General features: G+C 44.2%; 1 protein-coding gene across 6 annotated transcripts in view; it reads right to left on the bottom strand.

Annotated features, from left to right (window-relative positions):
- Etv6 (ETS variant 6) overlaps positions 1-19,217 on the bottom strand; it is a 230,945-nt gene that overhangs the window by 127,238 nt on the left and 84,490 nt on the right. For 3 of the 6 annotated variants that reach the window (XM_021164909.1, XM_021164907.2, XM_029478403.1), the window contains one exon: positions 3,309-3,441. In XM_021164909.1, coding sequence (XP_021020568.1) covers positions 3,309-3,345 — 37 coding nt within the window. In that variant the 5' untranslated portion in view covers positions 3,346-3,441. Of the gene's footprint in view, positions 1-3,308; positions 3,442-4,335; positions 4,741-19,217 lie in introns of those variants that run through there. The other 3 variants (XM_029478404.1, XM_021164908.2, XM_029478405.1) reach the window with 2 other exon arrangements.

Raw genomic sequence — 19,217 nt, 5'->3', positions numbered from 1 at the left:
TCACTTAAGCTGAGACACTCAGGCAAAAATCACTGCCCTGACAAAAATCCATAATTTGCTGATTATCCACAGGTCACCAGTAATGTGCTACAGCTCCACAGTGGGTAGTTATCTTGGTGACCATCCATCTATCCATTCATCCATCCATCCATCCATCCATTCATCCATCCATCCATCCATCCATCCATCCATCCATCCATCCATCCATCCATCCATCTGTTCACATGAGTTCTTCAGCAACAGAACAATAGTTCGGAAAATAGGTTCCAGCCACAAACCAGTTCTGGAGCCACATCAAACAACTGGCTTAGCAGCAACACTAAATTCATCCATGTAAAATAAGCAGATTAAACACACAGCTGCACATAGCATAAAGATTAAGAACCTAAGCTGTGAGGTTAGATGAGACTGAATTTGAATCTTGACCCTGTCATCTTACTAGTTCTGTGACCAATATTGTAAAATTACTTAAATTCTTGAAGCCTTGGGCTAAGTGGTACAGTGCTTGCTTAGTATATGAAAGGTTATGCATTTGACTCTTAGCACTGCCCAAAAATAAAATAAAAATCTCCAACCCTGTATATATAACATGGAGTTAAGCCTTTATTCTATAATATGGAAGTAAAGAGAAAAATTTCTTTACCAATATTAATGTGAGTCTGAAATAAAAATTTATATGTTAAGGTTTCATATGGTGCCACAATAATAATTAGATATTACTAATTTTGTTAGTTTTTTTGAGCCAGGGTCTCTGTATGATCTGGAAACTCACTTTCTAGACTAGGTAAACCTTGAAGTAACAGAGATTCACCTGCTTTCGCCTCTCAGTACTGGGATTAAAGGCATGTGCCACCATGCCCAGCTTACTACTAGCTATTATGATAGCGTACTGTAGTTAGTGATATGCTGGTGTGAGGACATTTGTGATAGTCAACTTGGCTATAAAAAACTACAATCCAGAAATGGAAGGCACACCTGTGAGATTTTCTGCTTGGTTTGAAGTGGGTAAATCCACTTCTAGCCCAGACCTTTGTGGTAGGAAGATAACCTTTGATATGGTTTTAAAGCTGGAAGGCACAGATCTTTAATCTAAATCTTGAGGTGGGAAAACACACCTTTAATATGAACCATACCTCCTGCTGGAAATCTATATAAAGACATAGAAGAAGGAAGCTTTTGCTCTCCGCCTGCTTGCCCTCTTCTTGCCAGCACATCCATTCCTTCCCCGGAGCACTGAGATCCCAGCATGCTCAGATTAGCGGAGACATCCAGCCTATGGGGCTGAGCAACTTCTAGACTCTTGGACTTTGCATTCACAGCTAGCCATTACTGGATGAGTTGGACTGCAGCCTATAAATCACTCCAATAAATCCACTTTGTGTGAGTGTGTGTGTATGTGTCCCTTCACACATATATAAATATATATATGAAAAATATACATATAAATATATATACATCACACACGTATGTATATATATGCACATATATATATGTATATATATGTGCATATATACACACACACATATGATATACAGGATGACTGTCTCTCTCCATAGTAGAGAGGCTAATACATCTGAGAAGTAGTACAGAGGTGGCTGCCTTCTCAAGGAGAAACTAAAGCACAGTTCCAGATTGGGATAATGATGGCGGAGATGAGACTTTTCATCTTTAAAATCAGAAGGACTGTTAAGAATTCTCTTTTCCAAACACAAACATGAAACAAAGACCTAATAAATTACCAACTCACAGCTGAATGGTACATCAAGCTCGGAATGAAGATCCAATTGCCAGTTAAGTCTGTTTGCTGACTTGCTAGCTTGTTTGTCTACAAAATTTCTCCAGCCAGGAGCTGCACGGATGTTAAAAGGTACCCAGAGGCTTATCAGGACTTGGGGACTCTTGAAGAGTAGTGCAAAAAATAGGAATCAAATTAGTATAAAGGAAACTTCCCCCCTATCTGGGGAAACTGTAATTTTTATGCTCTACAGAAGCAGAGAGTTCTGCTTTCTGAATCTTGGTACCTGGTGCATTGGCAACTCGAGTAACTGAGAAGACTTAGTACAGGGGTTTTATCTGCACGGCATGAGTATGTTCTACCCCAAGGTGATCATTCGTAAAGTAAATATACCGCTCACAGGACAATGTCTGGCGGCAAAATTGCTACTGCCTGCTGTGTCATTTCCAGTTCTGTCTGCTCTACTGGAACTCCAAGAGTTCCACTTTCCAAGGATGACAGTACATCCTTTTTTTTTCTTCAAGACTGCTTCAGAGGGTGGAAGGCTACAATGAACCTGCCTGCACCTTTTTCTCCCTGCTGGGGAAGCGAAGCAGGGGTGCCTGGGTCACGTGTGGTGTCACTCTGAAAGCACTGGCGGAGGAAGGGATGGTTGCAGTGCTCTCAACGACCCAGAAGAATCATCCTAACGGTAAGCGGAGGGATGACCCACAGCACAGCTGGAGACCCGCCCCCAGCCCCACAAAGATCACCTTATTTACTGAGCCTGCATCCCCTGTCCCATTGTTTCCCCACTTTCAGCAAGCATCTCCTGAGGAGGGCTACACAAAGAAAGCAGGACAATCTGAGGACCACAGTCACGCCAAGGGACAGCGAGCATAACATAACGATTCGACATCTTGAGTCACTTGGAATCGTTTTTGAAAGGCCTAAGGCCACTCCAGTGCCATCCTAGAACCTGGACATGTGCCCTCCAAACCATATTCCTGCCAGAGGAACTGGCATTTTCTTGGATCCCAGTGACCAGGGGATTACTTTTCTCTGGATGCTCCAGTCACATTTTATCCCTGTGATGGGTACCACTGGAGGAGGAGCTGACAAAACCCTCCAATCTCCATACGTGCACCTTGGCACACACCCAAACACAGCCCTCCCCTTCACACACACAAATAAAATAACTCTTAAAGCAATGAGTCTGAACCCACAACTAGATAAAAAGAAAATATGAAGCCAGACTAAGTGTGAACTTAGCGATAAAAACTTCAAGGAAAATACAACTCATCTGGCCTAGATTACATTAACTCTGTTATATATGAGGTATTTCTAGAGTTTAATCCCTGCCTTGTTCTTATCAGTTAGAGTACAAATGAAAATATTGAGAAATAAGGGGTAAGACTCTCAAACCTTCCAAAGCCATTCATTATAGGGGTGAGAGCCAAAGACCCCAGGTCAGCTGGTCAAATCCCATGAACACCAACTCAGACCCAGAGCCTCTCCCTGGGATCCTCAGGGGCCAGCACTCTGTCTGACCTTCCCCTTCCCAACTCCCATCTCCTCGAAGGTAAACACTCACGCAGGTGTGTTGGCAGGGGGATCGAGTCTTCCTCCATCCTGAGCGCTCGAGGCACTGTGTGAACATGAAGCGGAGTCGAGGAACGGTGGCTTGCCACTGGACTCTCTGGGGGTGTGTATGAAATCCGTTCCTGCTGTTAGGAAAAAGGGGAGGGAGAAAAGACATGAAATGTTACAGTGGAGGTGTGAAAGGCTTAGCAAAGGGCAGGAGGGGCAGGTGTCAGGGACATCAGCCTGTCCAGAGATTCCCCACTTCCGGGTGTGTCTAACCTTCTGATCCCACAACATGGCCCTGACATCTACAAACATGTTGAGTCACAAACATAGTTATCCTGGGATACTGGTAGCCAGCCCACTGGCATCAGAGTAGCCAAGTTCTCAAGGCCTCTCAAGTTCTCAATCCAGGGCAAGACCAGATACCTAGACTGGATCTCTATATCAACCACAATGATCATGACATAAAACATTTAACAAAGCATCAACATAAACAAACACCCCTCCTTAGCATCAAATATCTTAAGCGACTCTAACATACAGATAAGCTACTCTTCCGGGTGTTTTCTTTGGAGGCATGTGGAGTAAGAGCATAAATTATCACAAGTAATAACTGCATATATGAGAATCACGTCTTTCATCTGGTGAGGGGTCCCAGTCCCAGGAAAGCTAAAAGCATTTCAAGCATGGCATCATGATGTCATCTAATGAACACTCTACACACCTCAGACAAGGCCCGAGTCTTACCACGTATCTAGATATCAACAGTTAACTCTGTTTCCAGAAATAGCTTTATCTTCTTATGGTTTTTACAGAAGTGAAACTATTGATGAAGAAACCTGGGGCAGGCAAGGGGTCTTCAAAAGGAATGTATGAGGGCGAGAGAAAAAAAAAGAGATGGTGTTTCACAATATAATGACTTCTTTCTCAAAGCAAGGGCTCGAAGGAACCTTTAGCTTATCTGTAAGAGAGGGGGCCACGTTACTTCAGTCTCCTACCCGAGATGTTTCTACTTTGCATTGTGGGAGACCTACCGTCAGCTCAGCAACCAGAGTCTGGCTGGGAGTCACCTTCACAGTGCACAGAGTCCTGACTCTCCATTATCGCTGAGGCGTGCCTTTATTACACTGTGGCTACAGCAGGATAGAGTGACTGCGGCACCTGGACTCTCATTCCAGATGATGGCTCCAGACTGGGATTCTATGAGGTGAGAGGGTCAGAAAGCCCTTTGTGAAAGGGTCTGTGAAGACACCCATCCACAACAGAGGAGTTGCTACATTGACCACATGGGAGAAATGCTAGATGTGTTTCTCAGGCCTTGATCAACCTGTGGAGAGCAATGATCACCTACTGGATCCCTGGCCTTGGCATCTAGCAGAAAGCCCAGGAGACTGCTACCCCTCAAGTGGGCTCTTTCCAAGGACAGAACATGAATTGGGGAGCTCCACACGTTACCCTTAATGTGCTTTGTCTCTAAGATTTCCACCGTGACTTACTACAGTCACCCACTTAATATCTATATTGGCCCATCAGCAGCTACCAGGCACTAGAAAAACCAGACACAGTTATCTCAGATAGAGACACCTAGACAGGAGGGCCTATAGGAGACTCACACCCAACATTCCAAATCAAGCAGTTTCTTTATCCACACTACTGCCACTCCTCTGGCTTGACGCTATCAAAAGAAAAGGTGTCGAACATTGTAATTGTTGGCTGCTTCACCTCTAAAGAAAACTGTTAGCCAAATGAAATCCAAAGGAGCTGTATTTTAATACAGTGAACACTAGGGAATTTCCCCAAAAGGTTTATAAACATGACTCTAATTAAAACAAATTGTATAGACTGCAATACTAATGCATTGAAGTATTATAAAGAATAAGCTATGGATGGAAGTCAATGCCATGATTAAACACACTCTGAGGTGAGTGTGTGATTGTTAGCTGCTGGGCGGGGGAGAGACACTGCTCTCAAATGTGCAGACACAACCCACCACACTGAGTTGCTGGACAAAGGGGAAGTGTTGTAATTTCTGAGGTCAACTGTAATATCCACGAGGAGGGAAGAAGGTACGGTAAGTTTCAGAAAGGGAGAGGAAAGCTGGAAACAGCTGAGGGCAAGGGATGAAAGGCACATTTCCCTAACCATTATATAAACCTCTTAAAATGTATGTTCCCATAAGAACAACTTACTGAATTTGAAATTATTTACATCTCCCTTGGCCAATGCTGCCTACAGCATGAAAGGCTAATGAAGGGTACCAATGTGATTGCGCTTATTTTTAACCTGTGAACCTGAAACTTCCATGTAAAAGTGCCTCACTCATTTATTCTTTCCCTCCACTCCTTTCCAGGCCCATTCTAGAAAGGTCAAAAGCTCAGAACCACTAATACCACGAGCATCTTCCTCTTCTGAATTATTCAATAGAGAGCTTCTGTAAATTATGGGGACCACTCTGGCCCATTCACACACTTATTCTTACACTAGGACCTAAAAAAGAATGAAGGGTTGGGTTGGAGCCAACTGTTAATCAAATACCTTCTGGAAATATAGGCAGCACGTGTTGTGAATCAAGGGAGGAAGAAATCACGCTGGTGTTCTCATGGAAAGATGGTTAGAGGGTAGTTTCAAATAAGTTAGATATCCTTGATTGAGGAATTCTTTCTAGACACTGCCTGAACAACATTGTAAATGCCAAGATTCTATCTCCAATTTGATTTCTGAAGCCTGCATGGAAAATCCTGAGGAGTGTCACAGGACTGAACAGTGACTGCTTCCTGGGGTTATGGTAAGAATGCCACCGTAGGCGCCTCTCATCTGCTGCATGTTGGCATCGTCCCACGACAGTGAACACTGCAACCCAGAGAAGATGTGAAACCTGCAGAGAAAGATCAGGCTGCCAGATCTCAGAAAGCTTGAGGGAAAGCTAACGCTTGTCCTGTAACCAACCTTAACGGATTGCACAGAAGGAATCCCTCTTCCGACGAGCTCTACTGTGACTTACTAAACAAGCAGGGATACTCAATGTGATGGTTAATGTCAAATGCCAACTCAGTGAGATCTAGAAAGAACTGGGAGATGAGCCTGCAAGCATGCCTGTGATGAGGATAGCTGAGGTGGGAAGGCTAGCCCACTATGGGTGGCACCATCCCCTTGGTTGGAATCTTGGGTTATACAAAGAGCAGATAGCATGCTAAGCACAAGGATGCTCTGTTTCTGCACCGTGGCTGTGACGGAAGCAGCTGTCTGAATCTCCTGCTACCACTCTCTCCCCGCCATGATGGACTGTCCCACCGAACTGTCAACCAAAATAATCCTTTGTTAAGTTGCTTTTTGCCAGGATGTTTTATCAAAGCAGCAGGAAAATGGAAGCAAACAACGACTTAAAATTCTATTCTGGCTGCAAAATGATCCAAGATTGGTGGTGTTGGCTTTCACTAAATATGTGTTTGATAAGCATGCTAACAAACTAACAAACCACATCTATACATTATCCTTTATGAGAGAGAGAGAGAGAGAGAGAGAGAGAGAGAGAGAGAGAGAAAAATATATCTGCACCATTTTCTAGGTCTCTGGCATTACAGACACAAATAAAAACCCAAACTCACATGCTCCCAAACATCTATTTCTTCACTTGTCTTTAAAAAATGTACATTCACTATTTTGTCCAACCCAAGATTCAGTGAGGTAAACTTGAGAAAGAACTTGAGAAAGTATGCATATGCAACCAAAAATTGTATTTTTGGGAGTGTCCCTAAAAAGAAACAATATGTCCCTAGAGAGAAAGACTGGGCTGAGGAAGATCATCACAGGTATCCAGACATACAGGAATAGTAAGGCAGAAATGCAAATGCAGAAGGAGTTATGGTGATTTCTTGTTCTCTCAGAAAGGGTCTAAGAGACTTCTAAATCCAAGAGCTCAAATGCTTCTACGTGTCCAGGCTCTTCGTAAGAGAAATTTCTATCCGGATAGTCATTCTATAACCCAAATGGTATCTGGTTTTTAAAACTCACTGGCAGGATGCACATCAGTATCTCGGGGAAGACAAATGGGCGTTCCCTCTGGAAAGTAACAAGGGTGGGAACCACATTCTTGGTTTCTGCAGTTTCCTCCCCAAGTCATCCTGATGGCCCAGGCAGCCTTCTCAAGGGAGGGACAAACCACACACACTCAATAGGCAGAGCTCTTCTGGGGAGCCAGGCTCTTCTGTTTTCTCTGGAAGTCTTTGATGATGGATAATGCAGGTGGCTCAGAGTCAGAAGACAACACACTGTATTTGTCCAATGGACAGAGTTAGATCAGATCACCTTAGGTCGTCTTCCTTTACCCATACCTATTATCTTACGTGCACTGGTGTTATAAAGGAAATGGGAAAGGTACATTGATAATAAGCCCTGCCATCGAGCCTTGGACTAAAGTACCACTGAGACAAGGTCCTGGGTTCTAGCCTCAACACTGCAAACAACCATCAGCAACAGCAGCCATATCATTCTACCCATAAAAGCTAAGAACACTTATACATGTCAGAATACAAATACAGCTGGAAAACAGAGATACTTCAAAGATCCAAAAAACAAAACAAAACAAAACAAAACAAAACATTAAGGGAGGCTGTGTGCTTCTTGTGGAGTTGTTCTCGCTCCTCAAGAACACTGCCAGGAAGGCCTCCTTATCGCCAACCCACAGTAGGGAACCTGATCTGAAGACTGTAAGGCTTAATTGATCAACTTGTTCTGTCACCAGCTTGGGAGACAGCAGAGCTGGTAATGTGGGTACAGGCTGGTCTAACTCCACTCCACTGAACTGCTTCTAACAAAGAGGAACATCAAGAAACTGCATTCAAGAACCACTGGCCAGTCACCAATGGCTCTGTAGCTTAAGCGGAATCCCAAGAGGTAACTCGCCACTGTACGAACTGCAGTGCCCTTGGGATGGCTCCTCCTTTTGCCTCTGTCCTCAGCTCTCAGGGAACCCATACCATACCAGCGGCTCATCTGACAGGACTGTCAAAGCCTGGGACCCACTTTCCTAGGACTGCGATGCATCTCATGAGCACACAGTAACAAAGTTTGGCTAGAAGAATGGGCGTATATAATGTCTGAGAAGTGTGTCCCCATATGGCCTCTTTAGAGGGGCAACCATTAGAATTCATACAGGGGTGTGTGTTTACTTTGCAACAATCAGTAGGACCAGCGAAGCATCTACAGATTGCCTGTGTGTTTAACTGCTTTACACTGTACAGAAATCTCATCTTGGTTACTGTTGGGTAAAAATATCTTACTCTTTATCCCTAATGTTTTCTCTAACAAGAAACCATTTCTCTTACTCAATCCTTTCCAATTCTTCAAGAACATCAAATCTAAATATGTAGACGAGATTTTTAAAAGTGAGGAGCAGGAAGGGACCCTGCCAACACTCACTTAATACGACAGGAAGAATCTTAATCTTATGTCCTAAGGAGGCAAGCATGCCTTCAGAAATCACAGTGGACAGTGTCTAGGAAAGGCTCCTTCAAAGGCCTGGGGCCAGACACTCCTAAAGTCAGCAAGGCTCTATGTGCTCAGTGGCCTTCTGGCCCTTTACGTGTTACAGATTCTCCAAGACGCCTTCGAGTATCAGAGGAGTGAGTAGAAGAAAGAGTGGAGCATTCCCTGCACATTAGTCAACACTCCACCTCTGCAACAAGTCCTTAGGACAAGGAAAGGTCTGTCCCCGGCTCTCAGTTTCAAGAGTTCAGCACGTGATCAACAGGCCTTGTGGCTATGAGTCTGTGGCAAGGCAGCACATGTTGGCAGAAGAATGTAAATCACTTTACTTTACTGAAGACAGGGAAGCAAACAGAGAGAAAGGGAGGCACCAGTCTATTCTACTATCCTGTTCAAGGGCATGTCCCCTATGGTCTGAAGATCTCTCACCCTTCTAATCTCAATCTCTCTCCCTCTCCCCTCCCCATCCCCCTCCCTCTCCAACCCCTCTCTCTCTCTTTTTTTTAAAGATTCATTCATTTTTATTTTTTTTTAAACAGTGTCACTACTTTTCTTTTTTTTTAAAGATTTATTTATTATATGTAAGTACACTGTAGCTGTCTTCAGACATTCCAGAAGAGGGCGCCAGATCTCGTTGCGGATGGTTGTGAGCCACCATGTGGTTGCTGGGATTTGAACTCTGGACCTTCGGAAGAACAGTCGGGTGCTCTTACCCACTGAGCCATCTCACCAGCCCTATTTTTATTTTATATGAGAGTGTTCTGCTCCGTGTGCATTCCTGATGCCTACAGAGGCCATTGGAGGGCGTTAGATCTCACGGAATTAGCGTCATAGATGGTTCTGAGTCACCATGTGGGTGCTGAGAATCACACCCAGGTCCTCTAGAAGAACAGTCAACACTCATGACTGCTGAGATCCCTCTTCATAGGGCCCCATCTCTTCAAAGGGCCCAATAGTGTCACTCTGGGGTCAAGCCTTGGAAAGATACTTAAACTAAATCAACAGCAACTGTATACTTAGGAGGTGGAGCCTGTAGTACAGACCTGACTGAGCACTCCCCAGGGAGAAGCCCTGCCAACAGCTCCAGCTTACACGAGTGTGGGATTATTCCCTTGAGAGCTGACTGAGGCTGAGGCAGGGAGGTTTTCTAAAAGAGGCTTCCATACTGGGGGGTGGGGGGTGGGGCTCACATAAATGCTTCACAATTCCAAGATGCTGCTTATACAATCTGACACTCTCTGGCAAGTCAAAGCTTGATGACAATAGTGTAGGCAAGAGCAGCCCCATCACAACCGAAACATCTTTTCTACTTACCTAGCAATCAGACTCTAAGTTGTGAAACCCGGTGTGTCTAGGAACACGGTATCAAAGTTAAAACAAAACAAAACAAAACAAAACAACCCCAGAAAAACAAAACCAAACAGCTGAAACCTTACATCCATGTCTTTACTATTCTGATTTTTAAATATTTTAATTAAGATCCTTTCCACTCCTGAGAGTGGCTTAACACGGAATTCTTTTTTTCTTCTTTGTAACTTTTTCTGGATTTCTTGGATATTTCTGACACGAAGAGAAAGCAGCAAGTGAAGCTGGGGTTCTTTAGCTAGTAATGCCAGGTTGTGGTTTCCAGGGAGGCCTGTGGAGCCGGCCCAGATCTTCGGATGCACGGATGGTTAGCTCATCTGGCTAGGCCCCAGAATCGTGCACAGGCAAGCAAGGTTACAAACTTCAGACCTGGACAAGAAAATTAAATTCATGCCACTCCCAGGCCTAGACGGCACCCTGGTCCCAGCTACGATGCTACAACAGCTTGAAGCTGAGGACAGATGAAGCTGGCAGTATTCGCCACAGCTCCTGGAAAACGCCTTGAAGTGTCTGAGCTCTCCAAGTGGGCCAGCAGCACTGTTCACGGTACGAAAGGTGAGTGTTTTTACATATAGAGACCCTCAAGGGCTACCTCTGGGAAAAAACTGTTTCAATGTCTGTGTTTCCCAGAAATACTCCTGAGCTTTGGATCCACCATTTGAAAAGAGGGTCACTAAATTCTTTCTTCCTGGCTATTTCCAGATGCAGAACAAACAGGTACTTAAGTTAGCAGCAGCCTGTACCCTGGGTACAACGCTGTAGCCAAGTTCAGCTACCTTATTAGTGGCTTTCTCCTCCATTAATGCTATTCCCTTTAATGGTTTGGCTATTACAATTAGCCAATCTGCGCAGTCCCTGCCTGGGGCTAACAAGTAATGAACTGAGAGAGTTGCTATTTACTTGTATCGGGGGCACCATTAGAGAGCCTTCTCAATTTCTCCCTACAAATGAGAAAAGACCTTCCGGCATGTGCCATAGTCACACTATAGCCCCTGTGCATCATTCACAGGGACCCTGGTGTGGGAGCTGTCCTGGGACTCATGGGACTGAAAACCCAAGGGAAAGTCGAGGTCAGGCTCATGCAGACTGCTTACGCACCCATTCAACTCTGAATCCCAGTACCTGCTTTGTGTGGCTTCCTAAACTCTCTCCTCCTCCTCCTCTTCCTCCTCCTCTTCCTCCTCCTCTTCCTCCTCCTCCCATCCCTTTTTGCTGCTACACAATACCATTCACAGCCCTGTTCTTTCTCCTTTCTTTAAGGCCTATATCTTGGAAGTCAAACTCACAATGCCAGCAAATTAATAGCAAAGGCTGAAGGTTAGAGGTGGGGGTGGGATGGGAGTAAGGGTGGGCACCAGCTTAGACCTCTTTAAAAATCCAAAGGGCTTTCAGTCCTGTAATGTCTCCTTATAACACATCCATAGCTTAAGTGGGCCACTTATGGCTAGTAAGAAAGTTTTGGAAATCAGACAGCAGATCTTTGACAGGTTTATGTTCGACTCCCCAGGTCAGCTACACAAGGGATGGATGGCCTGTATTTTATAGTGTTCTGGTGCTGGCCCAAGAAAGGCAGCCCCATGGAAGCTGGGGTCTTATCTGATTCCCTAATCCCAGCAGGCCACAAGTACTATCAAGGTCAAACTGAAGAACTCTCTTGTTCTGCTCCTATCAGGTGATTCCACTGCCTCTGCTCAGGCCGAGAAATAAAACTAAATAGAAGACAAAACGAACAACAACAAAACCCGTAAACTATATCTAGAGAAATGAGTACTAATTAAGTCAGAAAAGATTTACATCTCTAGAAGATGTTTACTACCAAAACAACTTGCAATGCAACCAATTAACAATTTGTTTAAAAGCAATAGAGAAAAATGGAGTTCACATCCCAGTGTTCCTGAGACACTAGGCTAGTAACACCCAGCCATTACTGCTACATCATGCTCCTCAAAAGAAATGAGATGAGCCTTATACAGTGTTTCTGAAGCCAAGGCTCTCGGCATACACAAGGTCTGCTTATGACAGGGACATAAAAGTTCCATGTACTGCTGACTTTAGAATAACAACAATACCAACCAACCATACCCCCACAGAGCTCCCAGAGACTAAACCGCCAACCAAAGAGTACACATGGAAGGACCCATGGCTCCAGACGCATATGTAGCAGAGGATGGCCTTGTCAATCATCAATGGGAGGAGGAGGAGAGGCCCTTGGTCCTGTGAAGGCTCAAAGCCTCAGTGTAGGGGAATGCCATGGTGGTGAGGTGGGAGTGGATGGGTGGGTGGGGGATATCCACATAGAAGCAGGGGGAGGGGAAACTGGGAAAGGGGATAACATTAGAAACGTAAATACATAAAATATCCAATAAAAAGAAAAGAAGAAAAGAAACCCATCCTGGTATTTCAAATAGGGAAGTATTGGTATTTGATGTGAAATCACTGACTGAGGAGGCAGAATTCTGCCCCCCCTCAAAAAAAACAAAGCAAAACAAAACAAATACTCTATAACAGGGTTTTCAACCTGTGGTTTTCGACACCTTTGGCAAACTTCTATCCCCCAAATATTTACATTACTATCCAAGAATTACTATTCTTAACAGTAGCAAAATTACCGTTATGAAGAAGCAATGAAAATAATTTTACAGTTTGAGGTCACAACGTGCGGAACTGTATTAAAGGGTCACTGTACTGGAATCCCCCCACCCCTTAACACGACCACCTCACAAGCAATCATGAATGTAAGGATGTCCCAATCCTGTGTTTCCACTTTCAGAAAACATTCTCTATGTACACTTGTCAAAATCAACATTTACAGAGGGTTGTTTTGGGGGATTTTTTGGTTTTTATTTTTTTTTGGTTTTTTGGTTTTGTTTTGGTTTTTTTTTTGACTCTTGGACACAAAATTCACAATTTGAAGAGGTGGGAGTTTGGGTTTCTGGCGATTTATTTATTGAAAGAGGTCTTGCTGATAAACTATTATTACTACGGAGACACTGGCATTTTTACCATGCTCAACAATAAGCAATTAAACTGAAAATAAAATATAAAGATACAAGTATGGTGTATGATAGCACTAGTTAGCAGATTCTTTAGCAGCTTAAAATAACAAGGAAATAAACATACTCTTATAGTTTTCTAAAGACCAATCATCCACTTTACACCGGATTTCATGCCTTCATTAGAAATGTTCGTATTCAATGGTGTGTGAAAAATAAGCTTGAATTCATATGTCCCTTGGGAATTCAGGATCAGCTAACAATTTAGGAAACACACATTTTTGATCAGATATTCTGAATCTTGGCTAACAGGTCAGCTTTACCCAGAGGAAGTTAAAAAGCAAACAAACAAGCCAACAAACAGAACAACCCAGTATTGGAGCAAATCAGAGCCCATGGGAATGTGAGCCAGACATTAATATTAACCCTGCTGGGTGACTCTGATGTGCTTAGTTATGACTGAGAATCACCGCCTGAAATCAAGACAGAAAGAAGTAAAGTCAGTGACGACACACAGTAAGCAATTCTGCTTCCTAACAGACGTTCGAAGCCACATTAGTCCTGTATGCCAATTGTCCTCCCTCCTGAGCCTATTGCCACTGTCCTACCTTTCCCCGTAACTCAGGTGACCAGTGGTAGGTAACACAGGGCGTCTGAAGGACATCAAATGATCTGCACATGAAAAGCTGCTCCACCCAGGTATGTTCACTGTGGTTCCTCATCTCTCCTCACTGGCCCTGATTTCCCCAGAGGCCACCAAGGAACATGCTCAGCCTCGGGTTAGCCCTTGTTCTCTGCCCGTTGGGTATATGGGGCAGGAGTATGGTAGGGGTAGCAGAGAAGCTGACGAAGATGAAGATTACACCCCTTTCTTCTCTTCCACCAACTCAGGCCTCAGAAACCTTCTCTTGGTGGCAGTTCTCTAACTGTGGGTTGAGACCCCTTTGGGTATCTGAACAAACGTTTTACAGGGATCGCCCGAGACCATCAGAAAACACAGGTGTTTACATTATGATTCATAACAGTAGCAAATTTACAGTGAACGAAGTATCAACAAGGGAACTGTATTAAGTACAGCGGAGGTCACCACAACATGAAGAACTATACTAACGGGTCAGAGCATTAGGGAGGGAATAATTCCAAATGGCGGTCAGGGCTTAGATAGTTGTGCCCATGTGCTGGGTGGCCAACTCCTTGGAATTCAAACAAGGCCTCCTGTAAGCAGGAAGGAGGTGCATGAGACGCACGGGGCTCTAGCGGCTCCTGAAACTCAGCAAGGCACTCGAGCCCACACTCAGAAGCTAAACTGCCATTAGCAATTGCTAGGGGTGGAGGGATGGGGGACAGGGGTGCAGATGACAGCTGACTGACTACAAGTTACAGGAGTTCCAGAAAAGCAGTTTTTATGAGTTGTCACCGGTGTTGGGGTACGCTTATCACCTTCGAGTCGCCTACACTTCTCTAAGTCACCTCTCGGTCATCTGTAAGCGACACTAGTAAACTCAATGGTTGGACAGACTAGCCTTTGGTGAAACTATTTCCTTAGTCAGTCTCTGCTGGTACTCTATCTGGGGTGACTCTGAGATATATTTCCAACCACAGTAACCCTGTGACTGGTGATGAGGCCCACAATCCTGCACACTGAAGCATCAGCCGATGATAAGGAATCAGAGGAAACGCCCCTCACTCCAGGGAGCTGACTTTGTTTTTTGTTTTTTGTTTTTTTTTTTAAGATTTATGTTTTATTTTAAATTGTGTGTGTGAATGTGCGTGCGTGCATGTGTGCATGCATGTGTTTCTGTGCATTATGTGTCTGTCTCTCTGTGTGTTGGGGGTAGGGGATGTGTATAGGTGAGTGCAGGTGCCTGTGGAGGCCAGGAAAGGACATTAGAAAGCCCAGAGTTTGAATTGCATGTGCCTTAGAAGAGTTCACTGTAAGTACCAGGAGAAGAATCGAGGTCCTCTGAAAAACCAGTTTGTGCTCTGAAGCACTGAAGCATTTCCAGCCACACAACTGACTTCTTAGTAATACCTTGGAACCCAGGGGCTAAAATCACCCCTGACCAATAGAGCACTTAATTGGCATGTGCAAATCTGCGGGTTCAGTCCCCAGCACAAAATGCAACTCAATAAAACCTTTAAACTACCAGGAGCCTTGAACCTGGTAGGGTTCATCATCAAAATGAAACCCTTTCTGTCACACGTCACCACGTCTTCTTAACACCTTGAGAGTTACGTCACAAAACCATCTGACACGATTTCACCCTGATGTTGAAGTGTCAATCAAAGACACCCCCCCCCCAATGACCCACCCAACTGTTCTGGGTAAAGCTAACATTTCTAACCCCCACGTCTGGAGGGCACACCTACCTACAACTGTTTTTAAGCTCTTGGTAAATATGAGTCTATACCAAGTAGCCCTCCAGGGCGAGAGTAGTTTACTCAAGAATTCCTGACTTATTTGCTCATTGTTCAAGTGAAAACTCTATCAAGGAAAAAGCCACTGAACACTCAAGTTCTTCCTGGAAGTTATACTTTCCAACAGCATCTAAACGCCTCGATATTAGGGGCATTTTCTCTCTTTGTTTCAAGCAAAATGCTGTTTTAAAAAGTGACAGGACTGTGGCAGGAACCTAGCTCCATCATCTGTACTTTACCCAGGTGTTGCAGCTAGAGATGTAAGTTAATATTCTCTGTGTTTTTTCAGAAAGCAACCTGTAAGCCAACCTGGCTACAGAGCGCCCAATGGCTTTCCTGCCGCTGCCAACTACAGAAGAGGAAGATTCGGGAACATTTGATTAAAAAAAAAACTCTGAGGGAGGGGCTCTTAGGGTTGAAATGGGTTGAAAAGGGCTTGCTTGTATTTCCTTCTAAGCAATGGAATTCCCCTCTGGTAAGATTATATTCTTAGTATTAGCAAGCCAAATCCACACCGACAGCCACCAAGATTCAGGCAGGAGAAATGCCAAACAATCGCAAACGACAGGGGCAGTTGCTTCTTTGTTCTGGGGAGAACCAGTGGTTTGTGAGTGGGTAAAAAGGAACTTGACAATCACTGTGATTACACCCAAGCAGAGCTATCGCCTCCATTAACTTGCTCTTATTTAAACCTATTTCCCAGCCACAAACCTATCTACATGAGGGTATCCTAGCAGAATGGGGGGATGAGCTTCTAGTGTTTGAAATCTAAGAAACTTCCGTAGAAAGTTGAATTGCTGCTTGACAGATTCCACACAGGATCTGTATATAAGATGTAGTGATACATAATATATTTATAATATATATAATTATAATATATAATTATATGTATAGTATCACTAGCTTAACGCAGCCGAAAGATTCTTTCAACATATAACCAATCCATAAAATTCTTATTTAAATATATTACTATTTCTTACCTTTTAAAAATACTAACACTTTGGAATTTGGTGTCTAGTTTATAATATAACATCACCAACAGGACACTAAACTTCCACTGGGAAGTTTTTAATCCGTATTTACATATCATAAAATTTATAGTTAGAGAACGTGAGGTAGTGGCATATTCATATAATCCCAATATTTCAGAGGCTAATGTAGGAGGACTGCTGAGAGTTCAAGGTCTTAAGGGCTACATAGTTACAGACCATTCTGGACTTGGGGGAGGGGGGGCAGGGTGGAGCAGGGGAACAGAGGGAGGGAGGGAAGATACTGAGATCTTGTCTTGACAAACAAAATAAGACTTCCAGCTGGGATTTGGTAAGCTTATATATCCAAGAAACTTCAATATTCTTGAAACAACTTCTAACACGGGAGTCAAGTGTTTTCAAAGTACATTTATTTAAAATAAAATAAAGACTCGGTTTCACAACAGTATGAACCACTTCCCGGGACAGACAAAGGCAACCATATTGTATGCTGATAGCTATCCTCAGGGGCTATGTCCTACAAGAGTGGATTGGGTAGGGGTATGGGGGACCAAGCAGCAGAGTCATACACATTGTTTCACAAACAGTAAACACTGTGCATGCCTCCTCTCCCTCTCTCCAAAGCTCCTTACAGTCCTCCAAATCAGGAGCCATTCCCAGACAAGGACGACACAATGGAAATGCGTCTGACCTGCAGACTGAGACCACAAGCCCCTCCTCCCGGGATGCACCTCTAAGCTACCCTAAGCTGAGGTCCGGGATGCCACTCTGCAAGACTTCAGTTCTCCTCCCCAACACACACTGTGTCCTGCCATCCTTCCTCCTGTGGATCACCCTTAAACTCGGCCACAATATCCCTATCATATCCCTAGAAACACTGCAGCCCAACAAGTGGCTGCCCTCGGGACACCCTGCGCAATGTTGTCTGTGCTCTGCGACCTAGAATTTGGACCATAAAACAGGTTTAAACTTCTCCCAGTGATAACCTTCACAGCTCAGAGAAAAGGTGAGAGGCTGACTAGGAAAGAGGAGAATGAAAATATACAAGCTCCCTGCCATGTTAAAACACACAATGCTAACTTCCCTAAGAGCACATGTGGGTCTAACAGGCCATCTTTCCTGCCTAGCCCCCATGGCTGTGACTGAAGATGCATCGGAGGACCCTTCTTAAAGGGAAATGACCAAAATCCTGGATGAGCCAGCCTCTCAACTGTTTACTAAAACCAACCTTATGGCTTAACAACGTTCTATGAAGTTGGATTTATTTACCTATTGCATGAGTGTGGAAGTTCAGAGAACCTGCAGGAGTCAGTTCGCTCCTACCATGGAAGTCCCAAGGATTGAACTCCGGTCCTCTGGCTTGGCAGCAGGCACCTTTACCCAAGAAGCTGTCATTGCCCCAAACCTTACAATTCTAGTGTACCTTGCAGTTTCTTTTCCATTTTCCTCCTTTCCGTCTCCTCTCCCTGCTCTATAAGACTGGGTCTTAGCCTCAAATTCATGTACTTCCAGCCTCAGTTTCCCAAGACCTAGCACTTGACCACCCCAGCCTTACACCTGACCCTGTCAGTTCTAGCCTTCTGTATCTGCTTTCCTTCCTCTGCGCCCAATGCTAAAAACAACAGGAGTAGAACCTGAGCAAACACACTCGTTGTTTCCTCCACATTGACTCTTCCCGATGAAACGCCGAGCACCACATCTCGGCTTCTTGGCTCATCGTGAAACTCAAATAACTGTGCTGACGGCTGATGGGGGTTTTGAGGAAATCGGGTTAAAACAGTGAAAAAGTCCATGCCAGCCCTGACGTGTCATTCTTAGGCAACAGTTTCCATTCCTGTCAGACTTGGGTTCAAAGACAAAAGCTGCTCTCTTCTTTGTCCTCTCTTCTGTTAAGTGCTTGAGAAAAATTAACACGAGTTGCCTGGACAGGGTTTTATATCCACTAGTTAGCGAGACAGAAGCCGGTACTGTTTTTCTTTCGTCAGACATGGAAAAAAAAGTCAATCAATTAACCAGTCAGTCAATCAGTCAAGCTTCAGAGACTGGTCTTGAGTGTTAAATCTAGATTACAGACAAATCCAGAGAATGGACATCCCTGGGTATGACCCTGGGTGTTCTGTGACCTAAGCAGAAATCCCACTGATCTGAACCACTGTTTAAAAAAAACATTTTTGAGTTCAATAGATGTTTGGAAACATCTTCCAGCTGACTATGGGGTTTTAACCCTATGGGCACCAGGCTTTACTCGGGAAGGGCCGTCTCTTCCAATCTCTGATTCAGCCCAAGTGTCCTCATTTCTAGGTCAACCTCCCGACCCTGTAATCTCCTGTACCCAAATTCAGAACCTAAGCCCCTGAGTCTGGGTCTATGTCTTATTCCACAACTCCTTGGTTATGAGTCGACAGTTTGCTGGAGTTTGGAATTTGATTTTCCTGTGTACAACCACAATCACAGCTGTGGGCCAGCCTTATCTACAAGCTGCTACTCAGTACCCCAGACCACACTGATAGCCCAGGCTCTCCCACTCACTCCAGAGGAGAAATTACTGAGACGAAAACTCCACATGTGCAGGGACTTTGCCTATTTGTTTACCACCAAAAGCCCTAATACCTAGGAAAAGAACATATTATTTATGAAATGAGCGAGCCTCATTAGACAATGTCACTG

The sequence above is a fragment of the Mus caroli genome, chromosome 6, assembly GCF_900094665.2.
Source record: "Mus caroli chromosome 6, CAROLI_EIJ_v1.1, whole genome shotgun sequence".
Lineage (NCBI taxonomy): Eukaryota > Metazoa > Chordata > Mammalia > Rodentia > Muridae > Mus > Mus caroli.
The sequence above is the reverse complement of the archived record's forward strand: the minus strand, read 5'-3'. Positions and strand labels throughout refer to the sequence as shown.